This window comes from Limanda limanda, chromosome 11 (assembly GCF_963576545.1).
Source record: "Limanda limanda chromosome 11, fLimLim1.1, whole genome shotgun sequence".
Taxonomy (NCBI): domain Eukaryota; kingdom Metazoa; phylum Chordata; class Actinopteri; order Pleuronectiformes; family Pleuronectidae; genus Limanda; species Limanda limanda.
Genome location: NC_083646.1, coordinates 28,324,139 through 28,336,595, shown reverse-complemented (window position 1 = coordinate 28,336,595; position 12,457 = coordinate 28,324,139). Strand labels below are relative to the sequence as shown.

Sequence of the window (12,457 nt, the reverse complement as noted above, 5' to 3'; positions counted from 1 at the left end):
GATCTGTCAGCCGACTGACTTGGCGCCTCCCTCCCCTGTATAAATATAGGACGCCAGTTCATTCCTTCCACAACGAGCGTGTTGAAGTCAGAGGAACTCCGAGGCTCGCGGGATGTTTTGGCAGATGCGAAATCCGCCGTCTAATTTTTCTCGCATTCTCTCGGTAATTTGAGGCTATATTGTTGTGGCATCTGTCGTGTTTTCAGCGCCGTGGCATCATCCCGCCAGTCGTGAAATTGTACGGGGTTTTCTCTTCTCCCTTACCGCTGTTTATTTAAGATGAAGGCTGTTACTCCAGTCCGCCCCCAGGACTCCTCCTCCACCGGCAGCCAGCTATCCCTGCACTATCTGTCGAAGCAGAGCCTCAACATCGCCCGGTGCAGGATGGAGGAGGAGGACCTCTTCTGCCTGCAGTACGATATGAACGACTGCTACAGCCGACTGAAGCGCCTAGTGCCCACCATCCCGCAGGATAAGAAAGTCAGCAAAGTGGAAATCCTCCAGCATGTCATAGACTACATCTTGGACCTGCAGCTGGCCTTGGAGACGCACCCTTCCCTCCACAAACAGCAGCCACAGTGGACCGGGACCTGTCCCGCGCCACCCTCCAACCCCAGCCGTACACCGCTGACGGTGCTCAACACTGACCACCACCAGGTGAGCTTTAACCAGAGTACACCACTCTGCTTTAGCCCGAAACTAGTCGGAACTTACCAGGGTTCACCTCCCTGTTTACCTCAGACAAAGCGCTAGGTTGCGCACTTGATTGCGGGCTTTATGATTTGCATGATAATAGCAGTATTCAGAGGCCCTACCTTATACCAGGATTGGTGAAGTACCCGCAGCCCACTCCACTGCGCACAATAAGAGCAATTTGTTATTCAATAGGCTATAAGATAATTCCGCTCTCCTGGATAATTTATTTTTTAAGGATTTTGGCCTTGTCTTTATTTCGTTTCTCTATCCAAATATTTAAATTATTTGACATGTTTCTTCTTTTGTTTTGTTTTCTTCTTTTGTAGAGGACGTCAATAGTCAAAAAGCCGGATGACTCGATTTTATGCCGCTGAGACAAGAGCACTGCATTGGTAAGTAGTTGATTTTAAAATAGTATTAGTCATGTTTCTGGATTCTTCTTCTTATCAAACACATGTGGCCAGTAGTGAAACCACCGGCCTCAGTGGTGGTCATTGAAGCATCTCCATTTACTTGATTACTGTAGCCTATATATGTAGTCTCTGGAGTGCTATGAGGAGGCTAGTAGTCTAGAGAAGAAAAAAATTGAGAAACATGAATTTGGCACCAACCTCAGAAGCAGCTGTGCTTTGCGCAATAACTGTCACTGGTGTAGCAATCTGAAGAAGAGAGGGTTAAAACCTCAGCTTGTCCTCTCTTTCATTCTTACACACACAGACACACACACACACACACACACACACACACACACACACACACACACACACCTACACACACACACCTACACCTTCCTTCCTTGCTCTCTCATTCACTCTCGGCATCCCCTAGTTCTATTCAAGCTGCTGTTCTGGCTTTAATGTCAGATTTATTGCACTGAATCTAAACACACCTAATAAGACCTGTGTCTGTGTGTCTGTGTGTGTGTGTGTCTGTGTGTGTGTGTGTGTGGGTGAAAGACACTCACATTCTCTCAGAGAGTCTCGGCTGCCTCTCATCAGCCTTTCCCAATAGCCTGAGGAGCTGTGTGGCTGTTGTTTGACCTGGTTTGTTTTGGGTTGTTGATCAAGCGTGGCCTCTGTTTTGTTGGTGGCGCCAGTCAGTCTGGAGTTGTGCAGCTCACCCCCCCTCTTACCTCAACCTCCGATTCCCCCTCCACAGGTGTGCAGGCTTCACAGAGCTGCTCCAAAGCCAGCAAAGCTTCGCAAGGGACTCACACCCAACTGGAGGCACAATCACAAGGGGATTTCAAAACCGCTGGGATGAATTAAACCCCAATAAAGTCACCATTCACATAAGAATGTTTTTGTTCCATTTAACAAGGACTCACTGTGTAGAAACCTCCCTCTCCTACCTCCTGTTTAAGTTGCTCTAACTTTACTTTTTTTGATTTAAAATTTTTCTAAAAGAGTGAAAACATTGAATCCCCCAGCCTCATAAGTCGTCTGTCAACAGCTATAAAAACTGTTTGTAAATTGTGCTAAATGGAAAGCTAAAAATGACTCCAGTTTCAAGCTTTACTAAACTGCGAAAAATAATTGTATATGTTTTGTACATCTATCGTTTAAAATAGATGCTTTGTGTTGAACAGGGACTTCATCCCTGGAACCTTAAAATGTTTGATATTGTAAAGAAGAACAATTCTGATTCGAGACAATTAAGATTGTACATAAAGAGACTCAAATGTTCCATAAAAGTATGTGGAAGGAAGACTTATATGTTTAAAATAGATTATTGTAATTATAAGATATTTTTATTAAAACTTTTTTTGTTGTCATGTAAATATTGTGTTTCCAAGGTTTCGCTCTGCCATTGATGTCCTCACATGACGGTATCAGTTAACTCTTTGCAGTGTTTTTGGAATAGTTGAATATGTAGCATGTCAGGCTCATTGCAGAGATATATAATGTGTACTGAAGCAGCCCTCCTTGTGTATATGTGGTGGAGTTCAACACAATTATAATTTGGCCTGTTCAGCTTTCTTTTCAGTTGTGTTGTACATTAACTATGGCAAGTGTGACCAGCTAAGAGTCAGTTTTTCTATTTGATCTTCAAACAAAAAAAGAGAAGAAAAGCCCCAATTTGATTCAAAAGTTCAATCTGATTGCTGCAACACTTATACTGCAAGTATAATACATAAAATCACACAAAACAATGTCTCTGTTATATTTGTGCTGTTTGAGTTACTCCTTGAAAAGTTAATGATTGACACCATGATATCATTAATTCTAGTTTTGGTTATGAACTCATGAAATATGTGAACAATGTAAGAATCTTTTTGGACAACAAACACTTGAATTGATGCCGGCATTGTCTTTAAGTCGGTACGAACTGATGAGTCAGCAGCCATTGTTAATGTAAAGTAGGAAAATAATTCCTTTATTTTTCATGACATTGAACACCGAATTTACCTCACCGCTCTCCTGCCAGTGTGAGAGGGCACTTGTACATTACTGTCAGCTGCACTGTTGGACTTGACCTTCACTGGCTTGTGAGGAGTTGTCAAAACAATTAAAGTTTCCAGGAAGAATTGTGTTGTCTCAAGTTTTGTCTCAAGGGGAATCTTGGTTTATTGCCTTCAATGCCAGCGCTGTCACATGAAACAATGAGGAGGAAGAGGGAGGAGTGGGTGTAACACTGCATAATGTATTCTGTAGCTTCACAAAAAATAAAGGAGGCATAAACTATATTTGAGTCTACTGGAAGTCCTCAAATCTATTAAAACAGGAGTCGGGTAGATAGTCTCTTATGTTGTAGGGTTTTATTGCAATCACACACATGACTATGGCTTCACACATAGTGAAGAGGTCAAATTCATGTTTAACTGAGTGAGGTGTCATTCATTTCATCCTCACATTAACTGGAAATTATTTGTTCTTTATTAATATTAAAATGTTCAAGGCACCTTCCTTTTTTCCAATTTGACATATAATATGTTACAGCCCAAAACTAATTTTATTAAGCAATTGTGGAAAAAATAAAAAAAACATAACGTCAACGAACCAAAGGATATTTGTGATTCTCTTCCTTCGAGAGAATCAACAGTAGCTTTTTCATCTCATATGGATGTTATAGAAGAGTCAAACAAGTACAATGTAAGCCACAATTACAATTATATTTCTGTGTAAACACTAAATATAGTAGAATAAAGGCACATGCTAATAATTCAGATAGAAATAGGTATCTCAGATTCTATAAATATTTTGAAGAAAAAAGAGACATATTATAGTTATAATATATATAGTTATATAATAACAGATTATCATTCAAATAATTTGTGTTTTTCCTTTGCCACTAACATTATTTTAATCAAATAATACTGAACTAATTATGAGATTTATCCTGGAGTACTGTTCCTGACAGCTTTCAGAAAACACTGTCCTAAACCAACACCTGTATCAGTCAGTGTATAACACTTGTTAGTGACATGTGTGTCCTTCCTGTCGTCTTTCTTTCGCACAGAGCTGCAGGGTTTGCTCGCAGACACACTGACCCTAGTTTAGCTATCCTCCCTTCACCCTGTTAAATGCATGCGTAAAGCTTTAAACCTTTCAGACATCCTGCTCCTTCCACTGTGGCCATCTGACGATAAAGGCCAGCGCATGCTTCTGCGTTTTCAGGGGCCTGCAAGCGCAAGAGCACGTGCCCCACAGTGTTTAGACAGAAATATTATCCTATTACATGATGTCCCTCACAACTGCAGTGTTACAGCACTGACACAAGGCAGGTGCCTTCCATTACAGTTGTATAATATATACAGCTATAATTCTCTCTATTAGTCAGCACTGAGACTGCTACAATCCCTAGATACATTATTTATCGGCTCTCCTATTATACTTTCCTGCTCTATGTTGACTAACAATTTCCTCTGTCGGCTTATTAGCCACCACTGTTGTGCCCCATAGTGTGTCTGTCCAACATTAGCACTGCAGGATTTTCCGAATAACCCCTGTTGGGAGTGAGGCAGTGCAGCGCAGCAGCAAAATGGAGGAGCACAGGGAAGGTGCGCAAAGGCTTCATCAGCGTTTTCTTTTAATTTGAGAAAAATGTCAAACAGAATTGATTCTTACCTGTGACCATCCTCTCCTCGTGTTTGTGCTCCCTGATCCAGATCGTGAGAAAGTATCTCATCCTTTTTGATATGGACGTCCAAATAACATCGGTTGACCTTTTTTGCACACACAAGCTAGACACACTGGCCCTGAGGTCATTCACTTGAAGGTTTTCACGATCACAGTATCACTATCTTAAAAAGAAGGGATTGATCAGGCTGCAAGTGGAGTTGTTTGCACAGGTGCCAGTGAGTGTTGCATGACTCGTATTTGTTAGTTTTTTAGTGTTTCTGATCAGCTCACACTACCGTCACTATTGTCTCCAATAAGAAAAAGACACCAACTCTTCCTTTATACAAATCTGTACAAGACAAATCTGTACAAGACAATGTGACACAAACACATAAAACAAGGATGCTCGCCAGCGTCTCTGCCTTGAATTAACCTTCTGCATATGTTAAACTGTAACAACAGGTTTAGCTGTGGTGCGTCACCTCCCTCCCTCCCTGATTTAACTGCACATTATGCCGTTCCACGGGGGCCCATATCCCTGCGTGTTAATCACTTCTCTTCCCGGCGTACGGAGAAATATATGGTGGGTGCTTGCAGAGGAACAGTGGAGGACAAAAACGTGCTCACTCTTGGACACTACTTGATTACAGACTAATTGGTCTAGAGTGATTAAATATCTCATGCTTCTCAGTAATTGCAGCTATTTAAAGCAGCTATTAGCTTAAAATGCCTGCTACCAACAGCCATTTCCTGATAAACAAAATATGAGAAGCAGCAATTCACCTGTACAGCTCTGAGTGGAAAAACAAGTCTTGCAGATTCACGGGAAGCAGCCAGACATAACAGCAGTTGTCATAAAAATATAAATTTGGCAAAAAATATATTTAAAGTTTTATTTCCCCCAAAGCAATTGAATACTTCATGTAATTTTTTCCCCTGCTTTTTAAATATGCATGAAAATCTTCTAGCGATCCATCTCTTTAAGTTTGATGCTGTTCTGATGTACATTTTTACTGATTTCGAATTAATCACAATTATGTTTTGCACATTTATAACGCATGTGTAATTATTTCTTCATTTGTGTGTATTCATAATTTGACAGTTATATACTACTATATATACTATATATTAGGGATGCACCGATCCGATATTTGTATCGGTACCGATATTGAAGACATTTCTAGATCGGGTATCATGACAATGGGCCGATCCATATCGGCGGATCTATTGAGTGTAATTCTATGCTGTGCGCTGTGAGTGACGTCATACGCAAGCAACACGCCGTGTTTACAAAATGCAGCGAGCGAAAGGATCAGCTCCCCCGTGTCACTTATGAGTTTAACAGCACACTGGGGGGGGGGGGGGGGGCTTTTTCTCATTTTCTTGGGACCGCGGGGTGGTGTCCGCAGGAGGGGCCCCCAGCCGGCGACGTAGCTGAGGTGATCCCCAAGAAGGGCCCGACACGCGTCCAGAGTCGCCGCCGCTGCGACCGCCGTACCCGGTCCCCTCCGACGGCCCGCCTTCCGCACCGGCGACGACTCTGGACGCGTGTCGGGTCCTTCTCGGGGATCACCTCAGCTATGTCGCCCGCTGGGGGAACCCTCCGGCGGTGCGCCTCGGCTGGCGCCTAGCAGCTGACTCAGAACTGGTGCGGACCAGGGGAATCCGACTGTTTAATAAGTATCGGTATCGGATCGGTATCGGCCGATACTAAACCTCAGATATCGGTATCGGAGGTGAAAAAAGCGGATCGGTGCATCCCTACTATATATGGGAGGAAAATATTAAGAAAAAAAAATCCTACTGCGGATCCCTTATTTTAATTTAGCAGCCAGACACTCAAAAAATTAGAGACACTCGAGAAAAAGGATAGGACACAATTTGCTACATCCATTATTTCAGTTTCAGTCGGGGCCTCTTGCCAACACAAATACAAATACTGACAGGGTTGAAAGAGAGGAGGACTGAGTGAGACATGTAGTAAGAGAGGAGGAATCAGAATAGACACAGTGGGAGAGGTAGAAGGAGGAGGGAGGACTTGGCATCACCAGTGCCAACCGAGGATCCCGGGAGACATGTGATGAATTACAGAAATGAGATCTCAGACAAATGCCAAGCTTTTCCAAAGAGCCACCAATGGCTGCAACCCTTCCCCAGAGAACACAGTGATTATAGAGAGGGAGTCGGGGGTCTGCCAAGCCCCTTAACGGATCTTTGTGAGTCCTTGTAAAGTGTGTGTGTATGGATGGCACCGGGACAACAGCCATGTCAGAGAACATGACCCTGAGGTGCAGCCATCAGACAGCCAATATAGAGTTAAATACCGCTGCTGCATCAGAGCGGAAGGGCTCCAACTGCGTCCAATCAAACAGGTTTCTGTTCACCTAATGAGCTTAATTAATGAGGCTTAGTTTACGCTTCTTTGCTCCAAAAGAGGGAACAATGTACCACATTTAGCCGACTAGTCATTACAGTTTCTCTCTGACTCAGACAGTTATGCATTTTAACTAGACGCCTTCAGCTGTTTAACTCCACTTATTTAGCTCTTTTTTGTAAATGATGAGTGTCAATACGTTTTTTTTAAAACGCATCGTGACATTTCTCATCCAACTATTTATAAATGTTTCTTATCAAATGAATCAAACAGGATGTAACTAGGGTTCAGTTAAGTACATCTATTTGTATTTCTCTAAAACTTTTTAAATAAATTATTACCAAAATTAAATATGGACGGACAGATTTTAGCAAAAAAAGAATAATTATTTTTCCTGCTCTAATTGGTGGAGGTTGGAGCAATACGAGGAAAAGTGGCTGACACTAAAACTGTTCTGAGGAACCGCAATTATATTGTACGAAACATTATGGCAGGATAACATTAGGATGCAAACACTTTTTTTACAAACAAGGTTGTATATTTATAGATGCTGCGGTTTTGTAAGGCGGTGGACTATACAGTGCACAGATGTAACAACAATGATAGTCTCATCTGTAGTTACATGATAATAAACATGTTACGTCGCAGTCACCGTGAACTTGTTTTTCCAACATTAAACTAGATATTGATCTTTCACCAACCTTAAAGTCTAAATATCACCATTCAAAGTGTCATGGTGCTGCAGTCATATCAAGTTAATCCTGTATTATTTACCAGAAAATGTAAATTTTTTTATATTTTCACTATCAACTAAAAAGTAAATTAACGTCTTAATTACAATGAATACTTTACCAACCACATACCAAAGTTCTTGCAAAACATATTTGCTGTTTCAGTTTATCTATTTTAACAAGAGTTCTATAAGACATTAAATCAGAGCAGTAAAGAACAATGCTCTTTGGGTTTAAGATGCATATACAGTTTATTTATCAGCATGATTGAATGGAGTATGAAGGATGAGAAAATTTCAGCAAGATAACTATCTAATTAATTTAATTGTTGTAGGATGATGAGCTTAAACAAAGGGAGATGGATTGAAGCAATAATGGTGCAGGCCCAGAAAAATAAATAATCAAACATGTTATGGTAATAAGAGAATAAGGTGGAGGGAAACGTGGCACCATTTGATGGGCTGTGAACCAACATCATTCCATACAACAACGTCATGGATTCAATTATTTTAAGCTGTAATTTGACGATTTATGTTGGTGGTCTGCATTCTAGCATCTGTTATCAAGATTTAGAGTGTTGTTGTCACACTAAAAATAATAAATGAGTAAAACATACTGTGAGTATATGAAAGTTTATAGATAGACATACAGACAGACAAAATTGTCCCTTAGTGGGAATCCCAGTTCAAAATGGAAAATGGGGATTTTATTACAGCGACTGCCTGAAGGTGAACTACATGAGACTAAGCAGAAATCACATTGGAGTCTGAGATGACGAATAGAGATGTGGAATAACTTCATTACTGCCATTATATTTGGAAATAGAAGAAAATGTATTTAATGGCGGTACAATGTCTCAGCTTTATACAGCTTTGCGGCCAGCCACAGATATGCGTTCTGATTTACATCATTCACAATTTCAATAGGAATCCTTTGTTTGCATTTGCAGCATTCTTTATTTGTGTTATCTGACTGAGTTGTGGGGCTGAAATTAAACTGAAAGTAGAGACAATATGGGGAGATTCGACAAAACGTCCCAAAAGATCTCCAAGACTCTGATTTGTGTTGTGGTTTTTTGACAAATAAGTTGGATTAGCAACATAAAATAACTTACATTATTTCTTACTCAATAAAGAGTCTAGAATTGAAAGAGTCTCGTAATTGTGGTAACTGACATTACAGGTGAGCACAGAGGATCTTTCATTCTTCACCGGGGGCTCACTGAATATCTCTGATTCATAACTGCTATATATAAGGCAACTCACTCTGTAAAGGAAGTATTGTTTTTTAGTTGAGATGGAATCTTAATTAATGCCAAATGAATAAATTAAATAAACTTCAGAGACAGGCTTGATTAATATTGTAATCTCAACTGTTGCTAGTGATGTTTAAGATCATCGTGTTCTGAATGCCAAATACTTCAGATTGTAACAAGGTATGATTTTAATCTTAATGAGATCCTACTATTTTTTCCTGCCCAGGTCGCATCCTCCTCTCAATTGCACAAGTCCAAAACAACAACAAACTATAGCAAAAAGATTATGGAAGAAGAATATAAGATGATGGTAGCCACCTGTGAAGAAGGCCTCGTCTTCATTACATGAACGTGAGGGGACTTGGCCATTAGATGAATGAATTAAATGGCTACTAGCCGCCTAACTCCGCTAGTTTGACAGTCACACTCTACATATTTCCACCAATAGTTGATCCTGAGATGTGTGTGAAGGGTTTTAATTTGAGCTGCAGGTAAGCAAAGAGAACTGTGTAAAGAATGAAACAAGTGACTCCAGCAGAGATAAAAAGGGCTACCTGGTGTAAATGACTGAAAATTTGAGGTTTCCACTTCTTATTGTATATTTATAAAAGAAAGAACAAAACATTTGTGGAGGAGGCCTTATGAACTAATAGCAGAAACTTTGTAACATACACAATATTGAAAGCTTATAAATATTCACTGGACAACACAAATGTAAATGTGTGTTGTTTTTTAAGGCTTTTGTGTGAAGTATGGTAAACTAAACTATAACCTTGAACAAAGAGAAATTCAGATCCCCACAGTCTCAGTTCATTTGAAATATAGCTCCATATTTATGTCTGTCTGTTCTGTTTCCATTGCTCTGTTTGTTTAATGTCAGTTTATTTTTATAGTAATGATTTCTGGTGCACAGCAGCTGAAAAAGCTCTCACATGCTGAGCTGAAATTCAGCACACAACTAAATCAAAATGAAATAGCACAGCCTGTACTCCTGATCCCTCCATATGTTTCCATATAGATATTAAGCCATCGATTATGGAAACGCTGTCATCTAGTTGGCAGCGATTAGGCTGCTGACTTTGGCACCCAGTCAACAACAAATTCACATGCTAATGTCTTCCAAATCAGGTCTCGCCCCCAAACTGGTTCACCTTATTGACTTGATTTCCTGATTGGACAGATGGCCACCTTTCAATATCACAGACGTCTGTTTGTGTCACAGGGCTGTGTGTGTGTGTGTAGGGGGTGGGGCTCCCAGGCTAATGAATAAACAACAACAATCATCTAGATAAACAACAACATTATCTGGTGTCTGAACCTTGGCGACGATCCATTATGGGCATTACTGTCACATCATGTTGCACAGTCGGCTTTTAATTGCTCTTATTTGCTATTGAGGAGGGGGTAACACAGACACTGACTCAGTTGCTCTTAATTGATTTGTCCTCGTGCTTGCCAATACCACAGTCAATACAGTCAAGGGCAATAAAACTCCTCAATGTGGAATCAGTAGTGAAGGCGCAAGCACTGAGGACAAAACAGCTGCAGCTTGTGCAAAGGGAATGGAGAAAAAAATCTGAATTTCTATTTCTCTCCTCCTTCTCCTCATCCACCAGGCACATCTCTCCCTCACCTCTTGCTCTGCTCTCTCTCCACTCCATCCTCTCTCCATTTTTGTGCCTGCAGCAGTCTTTCTCAGGATACTTTTCTCTGCAGTTGTGTGAGGAGAATGTCAATCTTATGTAGGTGGGAGTGTGTGCGCTAGTACAACTACTTAGTGTGTATGACTCTGCAGAACAAGGCATTCTGGGTACACCACTGTCTCTCTTAGGTTTTTGAGCTTTTAGGAGCAACAGATTCGGGAATGACTACAGCAGCACACACACACACACACACAAACACACACACACACACACACAAACACACACAGTTATGAGGCATTTAAACAAACACAAAACAGAATGACAACTTCTTAAGACGTGTTTAGTTTATATAGAGGTAATATTTAACTATCAGTTATTTAGAGGAAGTAAATTTGAAATAGATATTACTGAAAACTAAAATCAAACAAACAGGACTGAAATGTTGAAATATAGTTTTTTTCGATGGCATAGCACTAAAATCAAAAGTATTATACAATTATCAAAACCTTACACTTAAGGAGCAAAACATCGACGCAGACCATCACCACTGTAAGCTGGTGATGGTCAGCTTCACACTTTTTGCAAAACAAGACACACAGTGATCTGCAAACATTAAACACACTTGTATACATTAGACACTGAAGTATATCAAGATGTCACTTCCTTGCCATTCCAAAGCACTGACTGTCAAATGACCACCCCTATGAGCCAAGTGGTTCAACACAGCCATCAGGTGTGCAAACACATGATTGCTTAATTGTAGACACACCAATCAGGTTTAAGCACTATACAAAAGCAGCAGCTGAGTTCATCTGACTTCAACCAAAATGGAAGGAGTCAGAAGAAAAAGAAGAAGAGTGAGGGTGAAAGGGGGAATCCACAGAGGAGGAGAAGCTGCGGTTGCAGCATGAGTATGTGGAGGTGTGCATTGTTCTCTTTAGCACTGTAGTGTTACATACTGCACACGTAGCCTTTATAATGTAAATGTACTGTATTCCAGAACTATGCTGAACTACTCAATGTTGTCTTTCACTGTATTTCAGAGAGTTTTACAGATGGATGCTGAGGAAATCCCACATGAATTCATATAAATAGATGAGGCAGGGTTCAACCTGACAATGCAAGAAGGAGAGGCAGAAATATCATTGGCCACGTAGTATGTAGTAGCATGAAAACCGGGACATGTTTTGTTTTGATTCTCAATGTTGACTGATTTGGGTATATGGAGAGAAATAAATTATATTTTCATGAGTCTGCAGCATTGGTCTTGTGTAGTGTTTGGTGAATTTATTATATATTTGCACTTTCTCTGTGTACTTCACTTACAGTACTAACCACTGAAAAGTAGAATTGCTAAAAGTGTTTTAGGTTAGCAACAGCAGTGTGTAACTGGTTCAAACTGAATTAAGTCATATGAAATGTGTGTGTTTCATAAACTGTTTTTAAAATCGTGCTTAAGCAATCGAGAAAAACGGTATGACAATTTAATGAGGAATATACATTCAGTGAAAGGTGAGCAGTTAAAGTAATAATTAAATTTGACAAAAAAAGGGAAATATATTCAGACATTTGTATATTGAGTTTACTTAAATCATTCTTTTAAACTTTTTATTAATTTCTTAAGTGGATTTTTTTGTGCATGAATGACTGCAATTACTTTTATATTTGTATTTAATTCTGATGATGATATTGTGATC

General features: G+C 40.1%; 1 protein-coding gene across 1 annotated transcript; it reads left to right on the top strand.

Moving 5' to 3' along the window:
• The first annotated feature begins 279 nt into the window (after nt 1-279).
• id4 (inhibitor of DNA binding 4) lies at nt 280-1,085 on the top strand. Its single transcript, XM_061081953.1, has 2 exons — nt 280-657; nt 1,023-1,085. Exons 1-2 carry the CDS (start codon nt 280-282, stop codon nt 1,068-1,070), a joined length of 426 nt encoding a protein of 141 aa, XP_060937936.1. The 3' UTR covers nt 1,071-1,085.
• The last annotated feature ends 11,372 nt before the right edge of the window (nt 1,086-12,457 follow it).